The sequence below is a fragment of the Leguminivora glycinivorella genome, chromosome 10, assembly GCF_023078275.1.
Source record: "Leguminivora glycinivorella isolate SPB_JAAS2020 chromosome 10, LegGlyc_1.1, whole genome shotgun sequence".
NCBI lineage: Eukaryota > Metazoa > Arthropoda > Insecta > Lepidoptera > Tortricidae > Leguminivora > Leguminivora glycinivorella.
The window spans coordinates 6,726,739-6,742,202 of NC_062980.1; the positions used below are offsets into that span (position 1 = coordinate 6,726,739).

Consider the following 15,464-nt stretch of genomic DNA (forward strand, 5'->3'; position numbering starts at 1 on the left):
TTCTGTTAAATTTTACACTAGCCTCACCACATTTATTAATTTCGTTATCTAAAACGCGTGTAAATAAATTGACATTTTATTAATAACACTTCTAATTCATAAACTTTTAATGTTTATGGCTAAATCTGTCTATTCTTGTTATTTCATACTTTTCATAGCTACTATTGAGCCTCCTCGGGGAAGACATGATTCTCTCTTCTGTCACAATAAGGTAAGATGGGGTAAGAAGGGCTTTTCTTGAGGGGTAAGATGAAAAATATTCCGTAAAACAAAGCACTACGGGCTAGGGTTGCAAAAAAACGGTTTTTTTCTGACTTGAAAAAAAAAAAACCTTGAAAAAAAAAACAGTTTCTTTTTTGGAGTATGTTTTTTTTTCTAAAGTACGAAATCTCAAAATTTGCAGAGCAGTTAATTTAATACTTTTATACGGTTTTTTAGACTTAATGTCAACTATTAAACGAATTTAATCAAATAAGTTTAATTTCTGGTCTTATAAAAGTAACATTTACGAAATCTGTAGTTGGTAGTTATCACTATTTACTGTTGGCAACACCACCGCCTCTCCGCGCTGCACGCAGCATCGGGGATTCCCCAATAAACGTTTGTATACGGAATGTTAATCGAATTAAAATGTATGTTTTGTTATTGAAACAAGTTACAAGTCACGAAAAACCGGTATTGTCGAATTTTTTTTTTTTTTTTTTTTTTTTTTTCATCTAAAAAAAAACCATATTTAGAAAAAAAAACCATGGAGCTCGGTTTTTTTTTCATGTATTATTTCATAATTCTGAAAAAAAAAACATTTAGTTTTTTTTCTATTTGCAACCCTACTACGGGCGGCTCTCGAGTCTCGATCTTATCCCGCAAGGAAAACCCTTAAATCTTACCCCATTGTTACCTTACATAACTCACAAATATATGAAAAAACTTCGTTGTATAGCAAAATAAAATGCGTTTGAAGAAAAATGCAATTTGAAATAACTGACAGTGCATTAGAAATACTGAAAAATACGTTGTTGCTAAATGCGTGCGATACGTCGAATGCAGCGGAGGGTTGAATCTCTTCGTAGTTTAGGTTCACTTTTGTCCATTTGTAAGGCCGCCATTCTGTGGAAGATATTATAAAGTTATTAATATGCAGAATGCCATGCGCCCTTACGGCCCAGCCACGACATTGGTCTAAGCGCGTCAGCGGTGAGCGGCAGCCATACGTGCGAGTGAAAAGTCCCATCGCTGTGTCTCGCTCCAATGTATGGCCGCCGCTCGCCGCTGTCGCGCTTAGACCAATGTCGTGGCTTACTGTCTACTTTAACGGCCTAGCCACGACAATGGTCTAAGGCGGCGAGCGGGGCGGCTGGGCTGCGCGGGAAACGCGCGCGGGCGCTAGCCATGCCACGTACTTTTAGAAGCGGCGGCAGGGCCTAGGAGCGGCCAGAACGTTTTCATATTTAAAAACATGTTTTTTACTGTCGAATATGACTCTAAAGTGCATAGAATGCTTTAATTAGTCAATTACGTCTTGTACAAGAGAATATGTGTGATGACTAAGTACATGGAATTTATTTTATGGCTAGTTAAATGATACTTAATATAAATAAACACTTAGAAAAAAATTAAGAGTAAATACGAATAAATACTATACAAAAATATGTTTGAAAACATTATTACATACTACATACGCGAAAGTACAATTCAATTTTCATTAAATAAAGGTTTCGGGTTCGAGACGCTCATAATAAAAACAAAAAGTTTTGTTTCGCGCGGAATCGCTAGCCCCATCTAGCCGCCTAGGCCGGTCGCGCCGCTGTTACGGCCTAGCCACGACAATGGTCTAAGGCGTTTTGCGGCAGCGGCAAGCGGTAAGTCACAAAAACAAAAACGCAGCGCGCGCGAGGCATGCCACGACTCGCGCCGCTGTTCGAAATCGCGCGCGGGTTTCACGGGCCTACCCGCGGCAGCGGCGCGCGGGGCGGCGCGCGACGAGAACAACTGTAGCGCGCCGCGCGGGCACCGCCACGACATTGGAGCGGCGCGGCCGGCCTAGGCGGCTAGATGGGTCTAGCGATTCCACGCGAAACAAAAAATTTTGTTTTTATTATGAGCGTCTTGAACCCGAAACCATTATTTACTAAAAATTTAAATGTATTTTCGCGTGTGTAGTATGTAATAATGTTTTCAAACATATTTTTGTATAGTATTTATTCCTATTTACTCTTAATTTTTTTCTGATTGGTTATTTATATTAAGTATCATTTAACTAGCCATATGTACGGGCCAGTTAGTCCGTACACTTGCTTGAGATGGTTGAGTGCGTTGAGAGATGATGAAGAGATGGAGTTATGTTATACTGGTTTATTTCACCTTAAAATGGTTACACTAGGCAACTTAATTGGCAGTTCCTTTAGTTGATGATTATCGTAAGAGAGCTAGGTACGCACTAAATTTACCTTTACTTAAAATAATAAATTACGGCTCGGCCTTAAGTAGGTTGCAGCGTAAACGGAAAAATGTGCAGTTGCTAGACTGTACATGCTGGCAACCCCAAAAGAGAGAGAAAAAGTTAAGATAAATTTCAACAAGAGGAAAAGCCATTACAAATAAATCAAGAAATCCAATTAATCAAAGTCGAATGACACGTTGTCCTTGGTTGCGAGGCGACGGCTCGGGCGTGGCGCGAGGTGGCTCGCTGGTCTCGCACCGGTTTGTGGTTGTGGCTGGCCTTTCTCTTCTGGCATCGGTTGAAGTTCGATATCCTCGTAGTGTGGCCTTACTGATTGTAGTGAGCATTGTTTGCGCTTCTTTAGCTTGCACAGATCGGGATAGCATCTTCCCACTCCCCAAAAGACAGCAGCAGATATGACAGCGGCCAGCAAGGCATAGCTGATAGTATATTGATGAATATCGTGGGTAGTTAAAGTTGTTTGGAAACCTTGTTCCTTGTTCTTCTGGAACTGTATTCTATTATCCACTTCTTCTACATCGGTGTCCTTGTGTTTACGTTCAGTATGGTAAAGATGCGCGATGCCTTTTGCATGTTGTGGTAGGTCAGATTTGCAATCCGATTAATGGATGATGTTACTGAGGGCACGTTTATCTCATAGTCCATCTTCATCTTGCTGTTGTATTGGTTTAGTGAATGTATAGTTAGGTATTTAGATTGCAGTATGCAACCTTGTGCTAAAGTGACTATCCCGGATGACGTCATAGTGTGTGACGTCACATCTTGTTCACATATGGCTCGTAGCGTGCAGGTATCGCAGCAAATGGCAAGCCAAGCGTTTGGTGAGTGCAACTCGATCCAGGCGTTCTGACATGACGTATGCGCTACGTCACATGGTGTACTCGTGCGATGACTTATTAGTTTTGCTTCGCATGGAATGTTTTCATTGTGAAGGTTAAACACTGGCAAGTTTTTGTTGCATATGAAAGTTTCTAGTTTCAACTGTACGCATTCTTGAAGGTCCTCTTCTTTAAAGGATATGTAGGTATTTTTCTGCAGGTTAACGGCTATATAACGGGCACTTGTTTGCACGATGACAGTGTCTTGAGTTGTTTTGATGGGCAGCGGTATAGCACGATGTAACGTATAGTCTTCATCTGAAATTAGAGGAATGTGAAGTTCGAAGAAGAAATAAGTGTCGGTGACTCGAGCTTTAACGTACAGTAGTTTGTAGAGGTCCTTGATGTCTTCTCGTATGTTGTGAACAGGTAAAGATATGGTTCTTGGCAGCTTGCCAGCGATAATGTTCATTTGCTCGATTAGGCTGACCGGCGTCACAAGGTGGACGTCGATATGGCCCTTGTAGACATCAGTTAGGGTGTTGAATAGCATTTCCTGCATGTTCTTTAGATTGTTGATGAGTAGGTAGGCTGATAGTGAAGCCGAATTAAAGTAGCTCGTGGCCATGGCGATTTCCACTGCTGACTCAATTTTTGCTATGTTGATATTCGTTTCGTTCATGAAGGTCTCTATAACGTTGAATTGTTGTTGGATGTTAACTTCATTTTTCTTTAGCACCTTGTTTTCTAGTTCGACGATAGTTGTTTGATTCTTGATGAGTTCGAGTAGGTAGTTTTCATTGTCATGTACGGCTTCTATGTCGTTTTTGTATTTTTCGGCAAAACGTTGATCCAGGATTCCGAATAAACTATTAGCTAAGTACCCAACCCCGTCGGCTAGTCCTCGTTTCTTCCTGTCGGTTAGATGCTTGTGAGGGGCGAGCAGCATAGAGTTGTAGTATTGCAGGAGATCCATTTCGTGGTACAGTTGGTTGAGAGTAGTTTTGCAATATCTTGGGTCCGTCTTCGCACACCAGTCTTCCACCCCATGTAGGTATGTTTCAATGCGACGAACTCCTTCCCAATAGTTAGTTAGGTTGTAATACATAAGTAATGTCCATTTATTATGTATTACTTGTACCTTGCCGATTGTATCATAATATATCGGTCGCTCGGGTTCAAGGTTCGTAATATGTGCCGACGTCGACGCGCTGGCGGCGTGCGACCCTGATATAGCGCACATGGTTATAAAAGTTGTAAACAATGTTACGAAGGATAGCTTGGCGGTTTTATTTCTTCTAGGATATCTTGTAGATTTCTTAGTGTTGCCTCGTTCAGATTCGTTGTTTTCCAATGATTGCTCAGTGTGGCTTGTCGATGGCTTGTCCTCGAGTTCAGCCCTTGGTTTCATCGGCAAGGGTGAAAGTTTGACAACAGGACGCTTGAAAGTCCCGTTTTGAGTTTGTATAGTTGTTACGCGAGTTAGGCCGTCGCGCCCAGGGTGAACCTCTACGACGCGGCCGAGTGCCCACTTTGCCGGAGGTAAATTGTCCTCCTTTACAAGAACAATGTCATCCTTTTCAATATTTTGAGTTGGTTTGTTCCATTTGCTTCGACGCTGAAGTTGAGTTAGATAATCATATGACCAAGCTTTCCAGAATCGTTGCGTCATATGTTGAATAAGCTGCCATCTGCGGCGCAGATCGATGTGTTTGGTGTCACTGTAATCCGAGTGCGGCAGTGACAACGTAGCTGACCCGGTCAAAAAATGTCCTGGAGTTAGACAGTTATAGTATTCATCGATGTCTTCTGTAAGAGGACAAAGCGGTCTTGAGTTTAGGCAAGCTTCTATCTTCGCCAGCAGAGAGATAAACTCTTCGAATGTAAGTTTCTGCTCCCCAAGGACTCTTTTTAGGTGATATTTCAAGGATTTCACGGCGGCCTCCCAAATTCCCCCACCACTAGGCCATGCGGGAGCATTGAAGTGCCATTCCACTTCCAGTTTTCCAATTTCATCAAAAAAGCTTGAGTTTGACAGTGTTTGCTTGAATTGTTCAAATTCTTGACGTATAATCTTCGATGCGCCGATAAAGTTGGTGCTGCAGTCAGAGTAAACATGTTTAGGCGTGCCTCGGCGGGCACATAATCTCTCAAAAGCAGCCAAAAATGTTTCAGCGCTCATGTCCGAAGTAAGTTCTATGTGTACAGCCTTCGTGGCCAGACACACGAAGATAACTATGTATCCCTTCGATGTTTTCACACCTCGCCCTTTGTTAATTTTGACTTCTACGCTGCCAGTGAAATCTACACCAGTGTGCGTGAATGGCCTTGATGGGATAGTTCTTTGCGGGGGTAAGTCCGCCATCAGCTGATGGGTGGTTGACGGCTTGAATCGGTGGCAGCGAACGCAATGTTGCAGTTGATATTTTACCGCTCTGTTGCCGCTTATGATCCAGTAACGTTGTCTTATGTAGTTAAGGGTTAGGCGCGCCCCGCCATGTAATGTTGCCCTGTGCCCGTGATGAATGACGAGATGAGTCATACGCCCTTTTTTGGGTAAGATAATTGGATTTTTCATTCCAGAGGGCAAGTTAGAGTTATTCAACCGTCCGCCAACCCGAATCAATTTCCTTTCGTCTAGGTAAGGCTTCAGTTTGTATATGCAGCTTTGGGTTGGAATAGGTTTATTTTTAAACAGTAGTTTATATTCGTCAGGAAATGCCTCCTTTTGTGCGCAGCTGGTTAAATATTCATTTGCAGCGATTAGCTCCTTAGTAGTTATATAGTTGGTGTCGGCTTTCTGCTTACGTCGCAAGTTTGTAATAAATCGTAATATCCATGCGGTGATTCGTATTACTCGTGATAGCGAGCTGTACTTTTCAAGAAGGTCGTATATGAAGTGTTTATCCTGCTTTGTGGTTAGGGTTGCTTCTTCGGTTTTCAATGCGCCGATGTTTGTAGCAAAAAGACAAGTCAAACTTTGAGCATCATTTTTCGGGCTAGTTTCGGGAAGAGACGGTCCGTGCCACCAGAGGTCGAGGTTAACTAGTTTGCTTGGATACACGCCTCTCGAAGCACAGTCACTTGGGTTGTCCTCAGATCTAATGTAATGCCATTTGTCTGCCGGTATTATTTGCTTGATCTTTGCTACTCGGTTCGCTACGTATTTTTCCCAGCGTGATATATCTCCTTGCAGCCATGCGAGAGTCACCTGAGAATCACAAAACGCTTTAATAGTTATGTCGTAATTCTTGTATGCTTCCATAACCTTCTTCATTAGTTGAGACAACAGTAGGGTTCCGCATAATTCCAATCTTGGAAGAGTAGTTTTTTGTGATATGGGGGCAACCCTAGTTTTCGCTGCTAATAAAGTTGTGCATGGCTTCCCGCTTTCGTCTCTAATGCGAGTGTATATTACACAAGCAAAAGCCTTCTCACTTGCGTCCGAGAAGCCCAAAAGCTCGATTTGTTTTGATGTTCCGCCGATCCATCTGTTAATTTTGATTTTTCTTAGTAGTTGCAGCTCTGTTTTTAATTTCAGCCATTCCTCTTGAATGTCGCGTGGTAGAACTTGATCCCATGAGATATTGCTTGTCCACACTTTCTGAAATATTAGCTTGGCGGTCACAGTTACAGGGCTATACCATCCTAATGGATCATATAGACGAGATATCTCCGACAACAGAGTTCGTTTCGTTAAGTTAGTTGAAGGCTTATTGTTTAGATTCCAGTTGAGTAAAAAAGTGTCAGAATTAGGGTTCCAGCCAAGCCCTAAAGTTTTCATAGAATCTTCATGTTTGAAGTCAAATGTTTGTGTGGAAATTTGATCTTCGCTTAGATTTTCAAGTAGAGTTGGGTCATTTGCCGACCATTTTCGTAAGTTCATGCCTCCACCTTTAAGTAAGTTTATTAGGGATTTTTGTAGTTGTATTGCTTCCGCAATTGAATTGCGGCCGCTGATGAGGTCATCAACATAAAATTCATTCTTCAGCGCTTCGGCGGCTTCGGGATATTTATGACCGTCGTCAACAGCCAATTGCTTGAGGGTTCTTGTGGCTAACCATCCTGCACATTTTTGGCCGTAGGTTACTGTGCAAAGCTGGTATTCCTGAAGGGCTTCAGAGGGCGAGTTTCGCCATATTATCTTCTGGAGATGCTGCTGGTCTTCAGAGATCCAAATGCATCTGTACATCATTTGAACATCAGCACAGAAGGCATATTTGTAGGCTCTCCACTTCAGAATCAATGCTTGGATGTCCCCTTGTAGGTTAGGGCCCTTTTCTTGCAGGCTGTTTAGGCTGTAACCGGAGCTTGTTTTTTGAGACGCATTAAAAACAACCCTTAGCTTCGTACTGATGGCATTTTCCTTAGCACCCCATGATGCGGGAGGTAGCAGTCCTGGGATGAAGTTGAGGCCGAAGGTTTCATGTGTTCTAAATCGGCATATTCCTTCATGAATTCCCTGTACATTGCGGCCAGTTTAGGTTGTCTTTGTAGTTTGCGTTCCAGTTGTAAAAACTGAGAGACCGCAATTTGTTTAGAATTGCCCAGTTTTTTTTCGTAGTCCGCGCTCAATGGCAATTTCACAATGTATTTCCCATCGGAGCCTCGCTGGACAGTTTGCTGGTAGTAAGCTTCGCATTGGTCGTTAAGAGACGTATTCTCCTCGCTTTGGGTGATGTCTTCGGTTTCCCAAAACTTGGCAAGTTCCTCCAGGTTAATTAAAGTTACATGGCAGCTAAGTGGGCCATTCGTTGCGAGTTCCCCGCTAATAATCCATCCTAGACGGGTCTGTTGGGCAATCGGAGCCAATCTTCCACCCCTAATTACGCCATCCATAAGAGCGTCAGCGTAAACGTGCGCCCCTAGCAAGAGGTCTATAGGGCGCGACACGTTGAAGTCAGCATCCGCTAGTTCCAAGTTTTGTAGGTGCGTCCAGTTCCCTTTCTCGAATGTGGAGTTGGGAAGGTTCCTAGTTATTTTTCTAACAATGAATGCTTTAGTTTGGAATGTATAATCGGATTGCAAGGACTTGCAGGTAAGCTCTGCCTCCCCTTTGCAGCTTAAAGTTCCGATTCCAGTTATAGTTCCGTTGAGTTTCTTCCTGGGTAGCTTCAGTAGTTGCGTGGCATTTTCAGTTATAATGTTAAGTTGTGACCCCTGGTCTAGTAGCGCGCGGAGCGTAATGTATGTTCCATCGCTAGCTTGAAGTTGAAGTTGAACCGTAGTTAGCAATACTTCCACGCCATTCGTAGCTATATGATGGCTGGATGCTTGTTGAGTTGAATTTGAAGTTGATGGCTTAGATTCAAAGTTATTTTTTCTAAAATTATAAGTTGTTTGTTTCTTGGCCGTATTATTGTGCAATAATGAATGATGTTGCAAGTTACATTCCTTGCACGTTTTGTTGGATCTGCATTCCTTGTCCCCGTGACTAAACAAGCAATTTTTGCACACTTGCAGTCTTGCGACCGTGTTGTTTCGCTGAGTTGTGTCTAGGTCGAGAAACTTCTGACATTGCATCAACACGTGCTCCCCATTGCAAAGAGGGCACTGACCGTAGGTCGCGTGATATGTCTTGGAATTATTCTTGAAATAGTTGAAGTTATTGTAGTTAGTTTTCTTGGCCTGATGATCCTTGTTGAAAGTTTTGATGGGTGCTGGCTTCTGCTGCGAGTTTATATCCTTTTTGGAGCTTTTCATGGTTTCGTAAGCCATGAATTTGCTTTCCAAAAAGAAAAGAAAGTCGTGTAAGACTGGAACTTCCCTGTGATCTTGAAGGTCCCGTACGTAGTCGCTGTGGGTGGTGGTGTCTAGTTTCAAAGTCATTAAATGAACAATAATAGGATCCCAGGTCGTAGTATCCAAGCCAATATTGTTTAGTCCACTCAGACATTCAGTTATGACGTCATGCATTTTCTTCAGATTGTGGCCGTCCGGCTGCTGAATGTTAGGTAAATTCAGCATGGTGTTCATAAATGAAATAAATTGAAGACGTCGGTTATCGTAACGCTGGTTTAAGATATCCCAGCATGATTTATAGTTGTCGGCATTTATTGTCAGATGCTGGACCAATCTTTCCGCTTCTCCGCGAAGCTTAGTTTTCAGATGCTGCATTTTTTGCGCCTTGTTGATAGTTGGGTTATTGTGGACGGTTTCTATGAAAAGATCTTTGAAAGAAATCCATTGGTTATAATTTCCTGAGAATTCGGGTATTGAGATGCGCGGCGCCGATTTCTGATAGTGTAAGGTTGACCATATCTTGCTGTTGAGTTCCTTGCGCATAGAATCGTATCTATTTTCTATGTCGGTGAATATTTGGTAGTAAGTTTCGTGAGAACCCTTGAGCAAGCCGTCTATTTCCCAGTGTTGCTTGTCGATTTCCGTCCATTTTGACTTCAGAATGTTAAGATTGTCCTCTAGTTCCCACCTTTCGCTGTTTACACCGACATTTATTTTTGACATCGCTCGATCGATTGCCTTGAAGTTGCATTCTTGTTTGTTAAGAAGTTGAATGACGCTGTCCGAACCAGATTCCATGTCTTCCAAAAAATCTGTAAGATCAAATCTGACTGTGCTCTTCGCGTCAGTTAGTTTTTGCATCAAGTTCAGCATGTCCGCCTTAGTGACGTCATACATAGCTTTAGTTTTCGTGTAAATATCTTCCTGGAAGTAGTTAATGTTCTTGTCCTCGATTTCCCTTTCAAGGACCCCATGTTGGTTCTCGAAGTCACCCCATAGGGCGTCGAGAGAAGTTATCCGCTTGGTTAAGTAGTCACGAGTTTTCCTGCCTGCCGAATCCTTTTTGTAGTTAACACACAATGCCTTGATGTTCTCAAAGCAGGTTTGCTGTTGTTGAAGTTTAGTCATGATGAGTTTGTCGTTAGAAGGAAGTTGAAAGTTGACCTTGAAGTGAGTTAAGTTGTTCAAGTTAGGCTTGACTTTGTAGTAAGTTGAGCCTGAAGTTGCTGTTAGTTAATTTGAAGTTGCACCCCCGCCGGCGTTTTTTTTCAAGCACCCCGACGGCAGATAATTAGTTGCTAGTTTTGAAGATCCAGATTCCTGCGCGTCTTCTGATCCTCGTGTAGTTGATGACTGTATCACCGGTGGTTCTGTGTGGCGTCCTTTCCTTCCACAGGTAATCAGAGCTTCTGCACTTTAAATACGATATTTGTGCCTTCTCAATTTTACTGGGGAGACCCGCTTGTGGGAGGCCAGCAAACCGATTCACTATCGTACTAAGTAACAAAAACACTATTACCTTTTTGAGATTCCAGGACACGCAGAGGTTCGAAGGACCATTTAATGTACGGGCCAGTTAGTCCGTACACTTGCTTGAGATGGTTGAGTGCGTTGAGAGATGATGAAGAGATGGAGTTATGTTATACTGGTTTATTTCACCTTAAAATGGTTACACTAGGCAACTTAATTGGCAGTTCCTTTAGTTGATGATTATCGTAAGAGAGCTAGGTACGCACTAAATTTACCTTTACTTAAAATAATAAATTACGGCTCGGCCTTAAGTAGGTTGCAGCGTAAACGGAAAAATGTGCAGTTGCTAGACTGTACACCATAAAATAAATGTCCTGTATTTAGTTATCACACATATTTTCTTGTACAAGACGTAATTGACTAATTAAAGCATTCTATGCACTTTAGAGTCATATTAGACAGTAAAAAACATGTTTTTAAATATGAAAGCGTCCTGGCCGCTACTAGGCCCTGCCGCCGCTTCTAAAAATACGTGGCATGGCTAGCGCCCGCGCGCGTTTCCCGCGCAGCCCAGCCGCCCCGCTCGCCGCCTTAGACCATTGTCGTGGCTAGGCCGTTAATGTCGTGGCGGTGCGGGCGCGGCGCGCTACAGTTGTTCTCGTCGCGCGCCGCCCCGCGCGCCGCTCCCGCGGGTAGGCCCGTAAAAACCCGCGCGCGATTTCGAACAGCGGCAAGGTCGTGGCATGCCTCGCGCGCGCTGCGTTTTTGTTTTTGTGACTTACCGCTTGCCGCTGCCGCAAGACGCCTTAGACCATTGTCGTGGCTAGGCCGTAAGAAGATCCACAATTCCTCGTAGCCTCAAATTAATAGCAAATGAAACACAATACTTAAGATGATTTTTTTATGAATAGGATGATATTTACAATACAATGCAAGCATTTCAATTCGAAAAAAAAAAAAATTGGCCGTGTAATATCTACCATCGGCAACACTATTAGCTGTACATTTGTAATCCTTATTACAAAGGCGTAAAGTTTACCGATGGTGAGTTAAGAGTGTTGCTGTTAGTACTATGAAATGAAGTAACCAAATATATTACCTAGCCAGGCTTAATTAACATAAATGTCAATACAGCAAATTACGGTTAAACGAACTAACGGCACAATAAGTGTGGGGAGACCCATAGCCTTCTAGCGTTTCTGAGTTTTCTGACACATCTACAATGTACACTAGATTTCGTTTCGCTTACCACGCGCTAACCCTCCCGTATCTCATGCTGCGCTAAATCGAAATAAACGAATTACAAACCCGTATCTTAAAACTCAACATACAACAACATACAATCACGCCTGCATCCCACAAAGGAAGGAAGGAGTAAGTAGGTAGGACCGCGTCCGTAACACCACGCTGCGCTCTAAGACCACGAATTGCTGACGTTGGCAGAAAAACCGCCAGGCTTAAATGGGACTGGGCCGGCCACGTCTATCGCATGCATCCGGATAGGTGGGCTAACATAGCCACCAAGTGGATGCCGACGAAAAAGCGTGGGCGGGGCAGGCCCAGGCAAAGATGGCGGGACGACCTTGACGATTTCCTAAACTGGCCGGAAGTAACGGAGAATCGGGAATTATGGAGAGCCAGGGGAGAGGCCTTTGCCCAGCAGTGGGATACTCCAATAGGCTAAGAAAAAAAAAAGTAGGTAGGACCCTTTTTTACATTGGGTTCATTTGTTTCAAGCATGGCGCATGACATCTAGCGTCATTTATGCGTCAATCACGCGTCAACTAGCGTATAATATTATCAGTACCACTACTCGTCACTAGGTGTCAACTGCAGTGTCTCGTCTGCCAAAAATGTAATATTAAAACATTATTACAAGCAGAAGGTATTGAAAACAAAGTATTGATTAATACTATTGTTATACCTCTATTAGCTAAAAATAATAAACATGAACATTTTTATTAAGAACAAGTATGGCCTTAAAATTAGCGATGGTTGAGAGCAGAGAAAATTGTTGAGCATTAGACTTTTTATTCGTCGCGACCATAGATTTATATATACATATTAAGGTAGATTGAGTTGTTAGGCCAAAAAGTGTGTCCACATGAGAGGGTAAAGTTGGGGCTGGTGTCCTCGATATAATACAAAAATAATTTAAGAAGTTTATAAACTTAGTTGTCATACAGGTAAAAATACCACTGCTATAGTAATCTCTTTAACACTGGTCACACGTGCGAGAGGGACACCAGCCCCAACTTTGACCCTCTCATGTGGACACACTTTTACTAGTCTGACAAGAACGCCTTTCTGCACCGGTGATAAAGTTCAATTTAGTATGGCAAAAAAAGTGTGAGCTCAGTCCCTATTGAAAGTCCATGGTCCCGTCATCTATAGAGAAGTAGCAGTACTGATAATTGACGCGTGAATGACGCTAGATGCCACTACAAATAGCTTGCATTTACTGATGCATGGAGTTACAACTCTTCCGTTACTTATTCCTTTATGATTTATAGGTACTTGCCTCCTGCATCTGTGCGAGTTGGTAATGCCTCGCTCGGAGTGCTGACAGCTTGGCTCGCTCGGCTTCTAAAGCGCTTTCTAGCTCCAGCGAGCGAACTTTGCTCTCCATCTCGAGGCGTCGAGTCGCGGTGAGCGTCAATGCTGACGTGTCGAGGGCCTCTGTAAAGCAAGACTTATGTTAATAAGAGTTTTAAATGATTCGCGGTTAGTTTCCTTAGATTTATATTGACCGGGATATAGACTGTGAACGCGACCAGTGGTAACGCTGAAAGTGAACGCAACTGACGCGCGCGAATGAGGGTAGATCGCGCGCTGTCTGCACATGTACAAATTTGACGTCCACCAGTTTTCTTCAGTTTTCCGTGATCATGACGCATGTAACTGCGTCTAAATGTTGAGAGCACAGTCTACTAGCCTGGCAAAAAAGAGCAGAAAATAATAGGGGCGTAACCGTTTTGCATCTGGCAACTATTGTGACACTTTTGTATGGGAACAGTAAGTGTTGCTATAATAAAAACGTCCTATAGGCGTTACCTTGATCGTTGAGTCTTCTCGACGTGTCCCTAGCCACAGCGACCACAGCGCCAGTAGCGGCGGTCACAGCTCTAGAGGCCAGCGTTAGTCGCTGCAACGCGGACGAGTCGGGCGCGTGACGCGGTAACTTGTTGCTAACGTCCTATAGACGACCTCGTGCTAACGTTCTATGGTTACCTTGATCGTTGAGTCTTCTCGACGTGTCTCTAGCTACAGCGACCACAGCGCCAGTAGCGGCGGTGACAGCTCTAGACGCCTGCGTTAGTCGCTGCAACGCGGACGAGCCGGGCGCGGCGCGGGCGCGAGACGCGGCGACTAGTTGCGCGGTGCTGGCAGCGACTTCATGCGCGGCGGCGGACACGCCTTCGACGCGCCCTTCGGCGTTCACTGCCTCGTCCGCTGATGTTCTGCGGAAAAATAAAATCTTTCATATCTAACAAGTCTTAGCCCATAGACAAGCTTTAAGACTTTAGCAACCAAGATAACTGGTAGGCACCTGGGCGGGTTATAGATAACGTTCGGTTTCTGACGTAGTGCGCCATTTTTTGTCTGGCATTGGCAGTAATAATGTATTAAAATGCCTGATAAGTGACAACTAACAACCCTAAAAGTATTTACACAAGCAGTTTAACAGTGAACACAAACTTTAGCGGCTGATATGAGTCCCTCTCATCACTGAATACATCGATACTCCGACCACTGAACGTCGGTACAGTCTTATCGCATAGTTTTACCAGTTGAATCATTGGGAATTTTCTTCCCAATAGACTTACTGATTGTAAGACTTCGCCTTTTTTGTACGAAACCAGACGCTACATCTGTGTCGAACGCGGGGCTCCTATTTCTATATTGTTCGCCCTTCGGGCATCTATAGGCACCTAACAAACCTAACCTACCTATTGCCTAGCCCTTACTATAAGTAAGTCTATTGGGAAGAAAATTCCCAGTGGTTCAACTGGTAAAACTACGCGGTAAGACTAGAGGGAATAGCCTGGTACATCCTAAGCCTTGTCCCAGGATCACCCAGCTCATCGTGCAGTTTCCTCACATCGTAAACTAAAGCTTTAACAACGCCTTAAAGTATACTTACACGAGCAGTTTGGCAGCGAACACAACTGCCTTCGCCGCTGAAATGAGTCCCTCAGACCACTGAGGGTTACGTCGGTACATCTTCAGCCTGGTACCAGAGTCACCCAGCTTCGCTTGCAGTTTCCTCACATCGTAAACTAAAGCTTTAACAACGCCCTAGAGTATACTTACACGAGCAGTTTGGCAGCGAACACAACTGCCTTCGCCGCTGAAATGAGTCCCTCAGACCACTGAGGGTTACGTCGGTACATCTTCAGCCTGGTACCAGAGTCACCCAGCTTCGCTTGCAGTTTCCTCACATCGTAAACTAAAGCTTTAACAACGCCCTAGAGTATACTTACACGAGCAGTTTGGCAGCGAACACAACTGCCTTCGCCGCTGAAATGAGTCCCTCAGACCACTGAGGGTTACGTCGATACATCTTCAGCCTGGTACCAGGGTCACCCAGCTCCGCCTGCAGTTTCCTCGCGTCTTGGACTAGAGCTTTGACGGCGGCCATGAGCGTTGTACACGCGTCGAGGATCTTGCCGTTCACTTCGAGTTTCACGCCCGAGTCGCCTGCACGACTGGCTGCTAACATCTCCTGTAAAACGATTTTTTTTTATAGCCTATAATGTGTCCCACTGCTGGGCAAAGGCCTCCCCTATTTTCCGCCACTCGTCACTGCTCTGTGCATGCTCTCGCCAGCCGCCACAAAAGGGAATATACGTTTCAAATGTTTACGAACAGACAATACCATTGGGACAGAATTCTCGTCTGCTCATTTACACGTACACCGTTCAATATGGGGGCATTAGACATGTTAATTGGTCACTTTAAGTCCACAAAGC

At 43.8% G+C, this 15,464-nt stretch overlaps 1 protein-coding gene across 8 annotated transcripts in view; it reads right to left on the reverse strand.

Annotated features, from left to right (window-relative positions):
• Positions 1–710: 710 nt before the first annotated feature.
• LOC125230017 (huntingtin-interacting protein 1) overlaps positions 711–15,464 on the reverse strand; it is a 69,097-nt gene continuing 54,343 nt past the window's right edge. For all 8 annotated transcript variants that reach the window (XM_048134934.1, XM_048134929.1, XM_048134930.1 and 5 more), the window contains 4 exons: positions 14,976–15,217; positions 13,723–13,952; positions 13,013–13,170; positions 711–1,107 (listed from right to left, as the gene is read on the reverse strand). In XM_048134934.1, coding sequence (XP_047990891.1) covers positions 1,078–1,107; positions 13,013–13,170; positions 13,723–13,952; positions 14,976–15,217 — 660 coding nt within the window. In that variant the 3' untranslated portion in view covers positions 711–1,077. The remainder of the gene's footprint in view (positions 1,108–13,012; positions 13,171–13,722; positions 13,953–14,975; positions 15,218–15,464) is intronic.